Source organism: Globicephala melas, chromosome 15 (genome assembly GCF_963455315.2).
Source record: "Globicephala melas chromosome 15, mGloMel1.2, whole genome shotgun sequence".
Taxonomy (NCBI): domain Eukaryota; kingdom Metazoa; phylum Chordata; class Mammalia; order Artiodactyla; family Delphinidae; genus Globicephala; species Globicephala melas.
This window is the reverse complement of record NC_083328.1, coordinates 34,861,026-34,874,274: the sequence shown is the minus strand read 5'-3', so window position 1 is coordinate 34,874,274 and position 13,249 is coordinate 34,861,026. Positions and strand designations below refer to the sequence as shown.

At 44.2% G+C, this 13,249-nt stretch overlaps 1 protein-coding gene across 2 annotated transcripts in view; it reads right to left on the bottom strand.

The window, feature by feature from the left end:
* The window catches only part of CREBBP (CREB binding protein), a 131,423-nt gene extending 118,577 nt beyond the window's left edge, over positions 1–12,846 (bottom strand). The window contains exon 1 of one of the 2 annotated variants that reach the window (XM_030848519.2): positions 12,631–12,846. In XM_030848519.2, the coding sequence (XP_030704379.1) occupies positions 12,631–12,715 (85 nt within the window). In that variant the 5' untranslated portion in view covers positions 12,716–12,846. The remainder of the gene's footprint in view (positions 1–12,630) is intronic. The other variant, XM_030848516.3, reaches the window with a different exon arrangement.
* Positions 12,847–13,249: the final 403 nt, after the last annotated feature.

Sequence of the window (13,249 nt, the reverse complement as noted above, 5' to 3'; positions counted from 1 at the left end):
CATTCTTGATAGAGGTCTAAAAGGTTTTGCAATAGGAATTAACCAAAACTCCAGTTCTCACCATTTAACAGATTCCTCTAACCACAAATAGTAAAGATGTTTTGCTTTGGATCTGATTTACTTTTAAACTAGTTTTTCTTTTAATTTTTAAATTTATTATTTATTTATAAATTTATTTATTTAATTTATTTTTGGCTGCATTGGGTCTTCATTGCGGCACTCAGGCCTTCCCTAGTTGTGGCAAGCGGGGGACACTCTTCATTGTGGAGTGTGGGCCCCTCACTGCGCTGGCCTCTCTTGTTGCGGAGCACGGGCTCCAGGCACGCGGGCCTCAGCAGTTGTGGTGCGCAGGCTCACTAGTTGTGGCACGTGGACTCAGCAGTTGTGGCACACAGGCCCAGCTGCTCCACGGCATGTGGGATCCTCCCGGACCAGGGCTCGAATCCACGTCCCCTGCATTGGTAGGCAGACTCTCAACCGCTGTGCCGTCAGGGAAGCCCAGTTTTTTGTTTTAAAAATAATATATTTATGTTTTTTAAAAAAGCATTTGGAAGACTATAAAGTGAAAGTGGAGAGCCCCCAGCCCCCCACTCCCAAGGAAAACAATTTTCAGGGATTTCCTTCTGAAAATACCCTATGGACACATTAGTATATATCTTTTTTTTTTTTTTTTTTTGCTGTACGCGGGCCTCTCACTGTTGTGGCCTCTCCCATTGTGGAGCACAGGCTCCGGATGCGCAGGCTCAGCGGCCATGGCTCATGGGCCCAGCTGCTCCGCGGCATCTGGGATCTTCCCGGACCGGAGCACGAACCCGTGTCCCCTGCATCGGCAGGCGGACTCTCAACCACTGCGCCACCAGGGAAGCCCAGTATATATCTTTTTACCTCTAAAAAGGATCTAATTATCATTTCTGTTCTCCATCCTGACTTTTTATTTAACGATTCTCAAACTTATCTTCCATCTTAAATACCCATCACTCTCCCTCCCCAGATTTACAATGGCAAAGAACTCAGCTACTCCTCTTCTGAAGGACTTCTGGGTCACCTTTAGTGTTCTGCAATATCTAGATTAATTAACTAAATTAATAAAAAGGTCTGGAATTAACATGAATATTCTTAGAAGTCCTACCAAGCAAGAGATTGATTTTTACCTTATCTATTGTACTTGGCATACAAGTAGGTTGTTAAGCTACAGACATTTGTATGTCAACTAATAACGTGGTTAATAAAAACCACAGGTTTAAAGCATCTTTTCCAGAAGCTGGGAAACCATAAACAGAACTTTGGTGTGAACCATGGTCCAATGACGTGCAACATGATGACAGTAACAAAACCTCTAATACTCTTCAAGATGAAATTACTTTTTAGAACTTCAATTCTTCCTATTTACAAACTGTTGAAAAAACACAAAAATCATTCTGTTTTATTTAAGTACAGCACCAAAACATTTTACCATTTTAAAAAAAAAGGATTTTTAGAATGAAGCCTACTCTTCAAATATTAATACTTCCTACAGCTCTCAGATATTTATCAGTCTGAAATGCACCTATAGTGGAACAATATATATAACATGTCACTTTGGGAAGAAGGAGTAAAAAGAGACAGCCTGTGCTTACATACACAGCATATGTCTAGCATGATATACAAGAAACACTAGTTGCCTGTGGGGAGGGGAACTGGGTGACTCTGTAAACAGGAAAGGAAGGCTTTTCACTAAAGTCTTTTGTACTTTTTGGAACCCTATGAACACGTCATCCAGTCAAAAGAATTAAAAAAAAAACTTTTTAAAGAAGAATTACCTGTTGATACAAAAATTTCCTAATATCTTAAATAAGAACACTACAGCTGACCCTTGAACAAGGGTTTGAACTGCACAGGTCCATTTATACATAGATTTTTTTTTTCAATAGTAAATAGGGAGGTCCCACGAATATGGAGAAACCGGTATACAGAGGGCAAGTTATATGTGGATTTTTGACTGCAGGGAGGGTTGGCGCCCCTAATCCCCACGTCGTTCAAGGGTCAACTGTAGTTCTGATTCTTAAGCTGCTTTTTGTGGGGTCTTTTCCCTCCCACAAATAGGGTTTGGGAAGAGAGAAAGCAGTTGTCAACTCTCCCTGCAGGTATGAACTTAGATGGAAAAATATACCTTGGAAAAAGATGATATAGCCTCTAGAGAACAAATCACAGTCACTTCCTCCAACTACCCTGGATGTGATGGGCTTCTAAAATTTTGTATTGTTTTTTAAGCTCTAAAAGGATGGTCTGGACTCCCTGGTCAGACACTGCAGGCTCTCCATGACTTTACCTTGCCTTCAGACACCCAGCCTGACTCCCCCTGCTAGTATGTCCTACAATGAGCTCCAGTGCCCTTCCTCTAAGAAGTTTCCCTGACCACCCAGCCTGAAGCATCTGGTTCCTTCCCATCACAACACTGATTTCAGTTCGCAAATAGACAGGCATTGGTGGGGCTGCTGGACTGCCTGCCCACACCACTGCACTCTGAGTTCCAAGAACACAGGGCCCCCACTGATATCACCACAGCCCAAGAGTGTCCCATACATAATAAGCACATATAAATAATTTGTATTATATAAGCGTTTTAATATTTGTTGAATAAAAGAATAGATAAATAGTGGTAGAGTTGAGACTAGAGCTCAGGCCCACCCAACTTCTCAGCACAGGACATCAGTAGTGTCCACATCTAAGAGGCAAGACCACGCTGCCTCTAAATGGTAGCCTGTTGAATGTAAAACAAAAACAAAACTGACTTTTTGCAAAAAGTTTACACGCTCAAAAGTGTATACCTCCAGACCTCCACACTTGCTGTTTATGCTGTTCCCTATGCCTGGAATAGCACCTCACCCCGACTCCTGTTCATCCTCAGGTCTCAGTCACCTCCCCCAGAAGGCCTTCCAAGACCCTTAAGAAAAGACTCTGTCCTATGCCCCAATCATGGACCTCCTCTCCAAGGTACTCGGTCACAGCTCACTATAGCTGTCTCCCATGAAGGCAGACCCTGGACCTGCTGTGTCCCCACCACTAGATCTCCAGGACTGACATCACAGTGTAACAAATATTTTCTACATGACTGAAAAATCCTATATCTAAACCAATGAGTATTTTTGAAAATGCTTTCCATCTTTACAAGTTGGTCCCTCTAAAGGGACTTTGCCCTTTAGGTCATAAATATCTTAAAAGAACACTCTAGACAAATGAGGTAAGTAAATATACTCAGGGCTGTGCTGTCCAACACAGCAGCCAATAGCCACATGTGGCTATTAACATTTACATTAATTACAATTAAATAAAATTTAAAATGTAGCTCCTGACTCACATTAGTAATAGTTCAAGTACTCACTAGCCACAAGAGCCTAGAGGATCCAGTACTGGGAGTGTGGGTCTAGAACATGGCCATCATCACAGAAAGTTCAGCTGGACTTAGTATCAGGAGAACACTAGCATTTCAAACAAAGGAAATGTCCAAACTCACTCTTACCATTGAGAAGGAACCCATTTTTCCTTAACTTTCAAAGATTAAGAAAGTCACCAGTGTGAGCTAAAACACTGAATTATCACTAAAATAAGTTTTAGCTCACCAGTGTGAGCTAAAAATCACTGAATATGATTTTCTCAGATCTTTAAAAGAGAAGTTCAACTCTGGGCAGGTTGTGCTCTTCAAACAAAAACCAATCCCAGAGTAGTAAAGGCACAACCAAAATAACACAAAAATCTATCAATACTTTATGCCTTGTTGCTTTCAATAAAAATTACTGATTAAATAAAATGTAAATAAGATTTAATGTTAGGGTCAAAAATTCTTTGTCCACCATGGGGTGATTTTTACTAGCAAAATCCATAAATCACCACACCTAAAATATCTAGGAGACTGGAAAAACAGTAAACTCCAACTGAAGCAACTTCCTATTGTAGAATCTGTAGAAAGAGAAAATCCCCACAATACAGGGAGGAGCTGAATCCATTCCTTTCAAGGTCAGTGGTAGCTGAATCAAAGAGGAAATTAAATTTCACTGCTCTTTCTTTCAACCAATTAACCTGACTAAACTGGATAGTGATTCAAAGGCCATTTTCTCCCCTGTTTGCTAAAAAAGAAAGACCATTTTTATAGCTTCTCCATGTTCACTTTTCCTTTTTCACTAAGTCCTAACCTAAATCAAGTCCCTGTTCTGAAACAATACGGGAAACACAGTTCCGTTTAGACTTCAATTTTCCAATAAAGAACAGTTTTTAACTTCAAACACAGACTGAGTAAAGTGTGTCAAACTCCTACCCATTTTGTGGGATTCCTGAATCTCAGCCTCTAATTCATCCCTTTGCAAGCTGGTACTGAGACTGCACCAGCCCTGGTGCTCCACGTGGAACAGGAAGGGGAAACATCTTCCTGTGTACTCAGCAAGAAACGTCCATGGATCTGGTTCTGGGTCAGACCCCTCACCTACATCAGTCCCATCCTCACCAGCCCAAGGGTAGGTGATGTATAGTACTTTCCCACAATGATACAATAATAATAGCCGCTGCAACCGGCTATATGCCAGGAACCACAGAAGTCCAATATGCAAAGCTAACCAAAGTGAGAAGAAATGGAAAATTCTAGGGGGGGGAAAAATCCCTTTTAGAGATGAGACTCACCCTCCCCAATGAAGTTCTAATGTAAAGTCACTGGCCCAAGGCACAGAGCTGATGAGCTGGAAGCTGAAATCCAGTGTCCACTGAGTGGAGGCCAGGGCTCCTTCCTCACTACCTGTATCCCAGTATAAAAAGCTCTGACATTTCCTTCAACTCTGAGTCATGGTTAGAAGGTTCTACTTTTAATCAAGTGACAAACACTCAAAATATTTTAATCCAAAGGAACTGGGTCAAACGCATACAGTCCATAACTGTCAAAGAAAACCCCAATTATTTGATATATTTCTATAGTTCCTGAGTGTTATCATTCAGTTTGTTATCAAATACCAAAATCCACTTTATTCAAATATTGTTCAAGCCTCATTCTACAGGCTATCAGAAGAAACAGTAGCTTATTTTTCTTGCTATTTCATTGGTTATTCTAAGTACAAAATTAAAACACATATAGATGGTACAGTTTTTATAAGGAAAATTCAAAATATTTGGGGGCAGTGCAAAGGGAAGCTTTTGAAATATAAAAATATTTTGCAGGACTTCCCTGGTGGCGCAGTGGTTAAGAATCCACCTGTCAATGCAGGGGAGATGGGTTCGAGCCCTGGTCCAGGAAGATCCCACATGCCGTGGAGCAACTGAACCCAGACACCACAACTACTGAGCCTGCGAGCCACAACTACTGAAGCCCACGCGCCTAGAGCCCATGCTGCGCAACAGGAGAAGCTACCGCAATGAGAAGCCTGCATACCGCAACGAAGAGTAGCCCCCGCTTACCGCAACTAGAGAAAGCCTGTGCACAGCAACAGTGACCCAATGCAGCCAAAAATAAATTAATTAAAATAAATCTAAAAAAAAAATTTTTGCTTTACAACAGAATTGTATAATCCCGTTAAACAGCTACAACTATTAAGAAACACCTACTATATACACAGGTGTATTAGAAAGACTGGCAAATTAAGAGATCTTCAAAGAGCAGCAGACGGGACATCTAGAAATAGGAAAGTCGGGTTTAACCAAGTGAAAATTTCTTCAGCATTAGATTTTACTATTCTTAGTGATGGTTCAACTAAACATTCTTTTGATTAATGGAAATGAAACATGGGGGAAAACGTTACACGGGATGATATCCAAGGTCTTTCTAAGGGTAAGGTTTTAAAAGAAAGGAATTTGACTTCTAGACATAAGAGCTCAAAAATAGCCTCACTTCCCAAATTTAGAACAAGAAAACACCCTGAAGGCAGATTTTTCAAAGTCAGCAACATTCTGCATATTGTCTAAGAACTTGGGGAAAAAAAAAAAAGCCACTTTTGCTTACTTCCATGCCTTTCCTAAAGATACCCTCCCACCCCAATCTGTGATTCACATCTCTTCAAGTCAAAGCTCGAGGTGGGCAACCTTGCACATGGCTCTTTTCCGGCACTACTGTCAGCAAATCACAGCCCCCACAGAAAGGTGAACACGCAAAAGCCCCCAACAGACACTGGTGCAAGCGCTGACTTCCTGCATCAATGACTTGCTGCAATGTGACAATCCTGAAAGCTAAGCTTAGACTGAATTGGGAAAGTATGGCATCCCCTCCCCCAATTTATGCAAGAGCTGTGGATGCCACAGCAGGCCAGGGGAGCCCATCAGGCATGGGACAGTCTTCTGATAAGGGACGTGCCACTAAGGAAAGGCCTCAGAGTGGGCTCAGCGAACACTGGGCACACGTAATGGAAACCAGAGGGCATGGCCAGGAGCCTGAGAGCTTCTAAGAGACCATCTTGGACAACCTGAGAGGACTAGATGCAAGCCATGGGCTGAGATCACACCCACGGAGACGAAACTCTCTGAGTAGCCAGAGTGCTTTTCCCCACGCACAGAAGGCACAGAAGCCCAGCAGACTTCCCCAACTGTCTGGCTCCTTGCTCTGGCTCAGTGAGAGAAGACCAGGGGGCACCACAGAACAGGAGTACTAAGGCCCTGCCTCAGGTGCCACCTCCACTTGGACACCCAGCCCTGGGCTTATGCACATGGGGCATTCAGTAAACACTGGGTGAATAAATGAAGCCTTCTTCAATTGCCCTTTCTGACTCCTGCATTTGGGCACCTGACTGCATTTTATATTCTTTTCTCAAGTTTTGCCTCTATGTCTTATCTTTGTCAACATAGTTCTAAGCTACTTGAAGGCATCACCAGAATCCTTTGTACACTGCTACTGCATAAGGGGTACCTCAGACTGAACTGTAATATACGCAGTAAAGAAACAGAATTACATATTTGTTTGCTGCTTAAACAGTCCATGAAATACACTTCAAAATTAGTAAGAATTTTCAGAACATACCATAGTGCCTAAGTTTTTGCAATTTTAAAATTTCATGGCCATCGTGTTCCTACAAAAAAATACAATTGAAAATGGAGGCAAAAATCAATAGTATTGGGCTTCCCTGGTGGCACAGTGGTTGAGAGTCCGCCTGCCGATGCAGGGGACACGGGTTCGTGCCCCGGTCCAGGAAGATCCCACATGCCGCGGAGTGGCTGGGCCCATAAGCCATGGCCGTTGAGCCTGTGCGTCCGGAGCCTGTGCTCTGCAACGGGAGAGGCCACAACAGTGAGAGGCCCACGTACCGCAAAAAAATTAATTAATTAATTAATTAATAATAAAATAAAATAAACAGTATTGATTAAAGAACTCCTGGCTATATACTGAATGTGCTACACTACAAAAAGATCTGCCTGCTTGTGCGCCTTTGTGGACACGCATACATGGCTACTACTGTTTCCAGAACCATCAGCAAACGTGGCTACCAGGGTGCACCCACTCTCCCCTGTCAGGACGGTGCTGGCACCAGGCACTGAGCACTCACTCCAGACCAGGCACTTCTCACACAGCATCTCATTCCACCTTCACCATCACCCTTGGAGATGGGGATGGTCATCCTCTCTTTCTCACAGATGAGGAAACTGAGGATCTTCAGAGCACCAGTCCCACATTACATCAGGGTCACAAACTGCAGCCTGAGGGCCAAACCACCTGGCTGCCGGTTTTTGTAATGAGAGTTTTTCTAGTTTTACTGGCACACAGCTGCACACATCCGTGTACATATTGTCCAGAGCTGCTTTCACACCAAAATGGCAGCACTGAGTTAGCTGCAGCAGAGACCTTGTGGCCTGCAATCTGAAATTATGTCCTCTGACCCTTTACAGAAAAAGCTTGCTGACCCATGTATTTGGGAATGGTGCAAACTGCAAGCCCCTCTCTCCAAGCCTCACAGCCCATCAGCAAACTAAGGCTGGGAGGGCCCGCAACAAAGTGCCTCGGCTATGACCAATTTCTTGTGAGCACAAAACCTCTGTTGAGCAACATCTCTTCACGTGCCCTTGGAATATACTTGAAATGCTGGTCTGAATGAGATAAAGAGGTATTGTCCTGACTAATGTTACCCCAAGAACTAAAATGGCTTAAAGCAAGCTTTTCTAATCTTCAAAACTCACAATAAGGAACATTTCATCTTAACACGGGAAGGTATACTTTGGCAAAATCATTTTAAACTATTTTGTTCTCAAACACATTAAGTAAAAACACAAAGCTGGCACTTATGTAGCCCCAAATAATCACTTTGTCACACAACTATCAATAGAATGGCACAAGTCAGAAGTTGTAAAAATACAGGCTAACAATGTAAGCATCAACTTCCAATAGTAGGATTAAGCCTAAGTCCCTTTACAAGCCATTCTCAATTATGTTTGAGAATTACAGAATCAAATTCAAGCTTTAAACAGCAGTGATTCTCAATCTTTTGCTCTACTGTGAAGGCTCCCTTGGTGGGATTCATACTTACCTGCCATTCCCAAGGAACTTCAAATGAGGCCACTGTTCTCACCGCTCTCACAGTTATTCAAAAATCCCTACTCTCCTACTAAGTAAAAGCTAAGCAAGTCATGAAAAGCCCTAGAAGTCTCCACAAAAACTCACATTTCCTAGTTAGCCAGAACTTAGTAACGAGATGAAATAACCTAACTGGTCCTCAATTACCCACTGCAATAAACAAGAACGTTAAGACCAGTATAGGCCTTGAATAACACCCTGCTGCACCAGAATGAGAGGGAGGGGGGAGCTCCTACCCCAGGCCCCTAATAGGAAGAACACTCTCCTGTTCCATAGCTGCTGACAAACCTTCCCTACAGGGACTTAATTCACTTGCTGGAGTTATGCTACTGAAACTTAGCTGCTGACAAACTTTCGCTACACGGACTTAATTCACTTGCTGGAGTTATGCTACTGAAACTTGCTAAGTACTGTAGTCTCCCGGGTCCATGATTGAAGTAAATTCCAGGTTTATCGATGTAGATTTATAAGATGAATTTATCAATTTACTTTAACGATCTAGGTTTGATTCTGGTTTTTACCCTTTATGTTATTTTGGGCAGATCACCTCTCTTAAGTCTGGTTCCTCAACTGGAATTGGCAGGAACAGTATCTTCCCTTCCTGCCTCACAGGTTGCTGTGAGGACCAAACTGAGATGATGGGGAGAAAAGCACTCCGATATGTAAACCTAAAAGGTCATCATTTTGCCGTAAAAGGTATTTCGGTTGGTAACAGTATTTACACCAAGTTTCTTTAAATATAGTTTTCTCTTGCACTTAAAGGGATTCACAGTATAAAATGTAACCACAACTGCTTAGGGACATTTATACAGCACAGGATGAAACATACCTGTGTTCAACTTTCAAAAGGCAGTCCTACAAAACTTTTTTATAGTATATCTGTTGAACATAAATTTGGCTTCAATAAAGCTGACCAAAAAAGGTCTACTGCTTGCCTAGATATTTATTTGTTCCGCGCTGTTAAATCATGAATCCCTGCTGCTGAAAGACACTAATATGCTGGTTTAATTTGGATATATTAAATAAAAAAGTTTCCAAAACACACACTGGTAACACAAAATCCTACTTCTCATAAAGGGTGCCAAGTAAAGGAAGATGACATTTGTAAAAAAGCGTTTACACCTTCAATGTAAAACAAGAAAATGCTTCTTCAACAACATCTGATACCATCAAATTCTGTGCCACTCCAGAAGAAAGGTTGGGGTTGGGTGAAAAGTACTGCTTTTCCTTCTTCCTCTTGTTACCTTCCTTTGGGGTACATTCCCTATTTCTGCATCAGCTCTGCATGCTCTCCTCAGAAACCTTCCCTGACCTCCCCAGCCTGCACTGATCTCTCCCATCTGTCTCTGGTGGCAATGACATTTATCAGAGATGCCGCCTTACCTCACTCGAGTGCATGCACATACACACTCCCCCTGCAGGCAGCATCCTGGCTGGTAACTGCCTTACCTTACTGGAGTGTACACACATACAAGCGCCCTGCAGGCAGCATCCTGGCTGGTAAGCGCCCCAGCATCAGGTGTACTATTCTGCCCCTCCCGCACACCCGCCCCGGGACTCAGCTGACACTGATGGCTCCACAGGCCAGTCCCCAGAGAAATGCACTGCATCGTGACAGTCCAAGTCACTCTTGTTTCTCAGGCCACCAAGGCCGCCTCCTTCTCCTCCTAACCCTTCAGCTCTTCCCATGCAGAGCTCCCCTCCCTCAAATTTTACCACATGAGCATGGAACATACCTTGCTCTGCCTGGCCCAATTTTATCCTAGAAGCCAAAAACACACCTCCCCTCACTAAAATGACGCTGTCTCTCTCAAGAATGTTATTCCCAGGTCTCTCCCCACTTTTCCACCTAACCAAAGGCTTTCACTCCTTTGACTAGTGTAATGTAATTGCTTTAGTTCTTTATTGGCTTTAATATACATCCTTAAGATCTCTGTTTTAGACTAGTAGTTATAGGAGACAAGGTTTTACCTTTTTTAATATGCTCAATGATGACCCCTTCTGTGGCCTACCACGCTAACAGACCCTCTCACAATAATGTGATGGTGATGATGTGCAACCAAGGACCCAACATAAATATGATGGTGAACTTATTCTTTGGATTATTTAAACAGAACTGTTAAAAACTGACTTTTTTGTTCCACATTTATAAAAGAGCCCCAATGTCTTACAAGGATCAAAATTGGAAAAGGGGAAAAAAGTGGTCAAGAATAGAAAATCCTTTCTGATAAACTTTGTTGTGATTAGCAGCACATTAAGTAAATATGTGACCGTCCAATAACAGAACTACCCAAGAGCCAATCCTTTGGGCACCATCTTGGAAACAGCTGAAAGTACATAGTGGGACAAGCCTTTTTGTTACGTGTCATGTTACTAATTTGTCCTTCTTCATAAAACAAAATCTACAATAACCTCATTCAACAACAGAAAAGCTGCAAAGCCATTCAAAAGTTACCAGTTTCAAAGGACAAGCTTCAAGGCTGAACTTGTCTGGTACGATCTATGTTTCATATGATTAAAGATTTTTCACTCAAACATGCCAAGATTAATGAAGCAAAGGAGATCTATTCTGCAGTAAAATCATAAGTTTTTTTCAGGCAGTAAAATCAGAGTATTTAAATCTTAGTTGTTCCCACATTTCTCACTTCAGATAAGCCAATTTTACAAAATTAACATCAAACTCAACTCCTTATCAGTTTTTAGAAAGAGTATTATTAGTGACTTATATAGCGTGAGACTTACTGATTCCTCCCCACTGTTTAACAAATTTATTTCAACCAGACAAGAATCTTCTTATGACTGATTTGTTTTTAAAAAAAATTGTTTCCCTCACTTCTACTTTAACTAACAGTCTAGGAATTGTATTAAAACTGAAGCCACAAAATTCAAGTTTTGTTTCAACAGTAGAAATAGATTTTTAGACCACTAGTATAAAAACACTAGCGGTCAGTCCCAGAAATATTTGCACAAGCTGAACAGCTGTGTCTACTGCAAATCTGAAGGCACTGCTGCAGCAATATAATTCAATTTGGACCCATTCATTATAAACTGATTTTCAGATGCTGCTACTCAAGACCGTAGTGGAGAAACGCAAGCTGCGCTGGGAATCAAATCATTCACAGCAGCGCACAAGTTTTTATTTTACTGCAAAGGAGAGTTCTGAAAGAGGAAATACAACTAGTTCATAATGCTACCGTGAACCAGCCCAGAAGAAGCTAGCATTATTAAATGAACAGAAAACTAAAATACTTCTCTTAAGTAACTGACATGATTACCTAAGGAAGTTTCCAAGGAAGCTGCTTAAAAGAATGATTTATTCAGTACCCTGATAAAAAATTTTTTGGGAAAAAACGTAATTCCTACATTCCTGAACATAATTTTTTAATATATATCTACACGGTAAAAACAACACAAGCGCCCTTGGAGACTGCAGCTCAGATGAATCTGCTATTTAACTTTCTTCCGAAGTCATACAAGTGAAATTAAACACTCCACAGCAACTTTCATGACATCTTGCTAACGAAGTTTGGGGTTGTGAAAAATGTAATGACTTAGGTGACCAGCAACAAGAGTTTTCAAAATAACTACTAAGCATTTTCCCAATGAGCACATTCCAAGTAACTTCTAAGTCGTAACTCACAGGCTGGCTGCTGCTAGGAGTGTCTTCTGGTCGCAGCCTTGTGAATGTGTTACCAATTCAGAAAACACTTAGGGTCCCCTTTCGGCTGCACTATTTTCTTTTCTCACCAGCAAACCTACCCTCCGCTGACATCCCTCCAGACAGCCACGCGTGTGTCGACACACGGCGGCAGAGGGAGGGGTACGGAATCACCACGCAGAATAGACACGCTCCACTTTACTTTTTCTCGCTGGAAGTACCACTCGGTCTCCACGCGAGGAGGGTTCACCAACTCCGGGCGATCCGAGCGCACCCGGGCATGTGTTGCCCTACTCGGGCCCCATAACAGTCTTCCGACAAACTTCCCCCTCTGCGGCGCGGGTCCCGGGGAAGGGGCTGCGCGGTCCTCCGCTGAGTTCGGGTCCCCCAGGGGCACTCACCTCCAGGTGGGGCTGACAGCGACCCCCCAGGGCCCCTACCCCCGGCCCGGCCCCCTCCTCACCTGTGCTGTCATTCGCCGAGAAGCCTGGCGAGCTGAGTTTGGCTCGTTTGGGGTTGGGCGGTCCGTCCAGCAAGTTTTCGGCCATTTTCACCTGCTCGCGAAAACAGCCCCGAGCGCGGGCCGCGGGGTCGGAGAGGGCTCCGGGGCGGGGGTCGGCGCCAGCCCCGACCGGCTGCGAGGGGAGAGGAGCGAGCCGCGAGCCGCGCGAGCCGCGAGCCGCGAGCCGCGAGCGAGCGCCGAGGGAGAGGGAGGGCGCAGGGCCGGGTGGGGGAGGCGGCGGCCAAATCTCAGCCACAGCAACAGCGCCCCGCAGCGCTCACCGCCCGCCCCCGGCCGCCGCCGCCGCCGCCGCCGCCGCCGCCGGCCGCGGCCCCCTCATCCCCTGCCCGCCTCCCGAGCGCGACACTCCGCGGCGGGGGCGCCCCGGCGGCCCGGCGGTGCCCCCGGGCCCGGCTGGCAGCGACGGCGCCCGGCCGGGCGGCTCAGGCAGTACCCGGGAACATGGTGCCGCCGCCGCGCCTCCGCCTCGCTCCCCCCCCGCGCCCCACTTAATTAATTCGCTCGCGGCCCGACAACCGGGGGGCTCCGGGCTCCGCTCCCCGCCCGCGGCCCGCCGCCG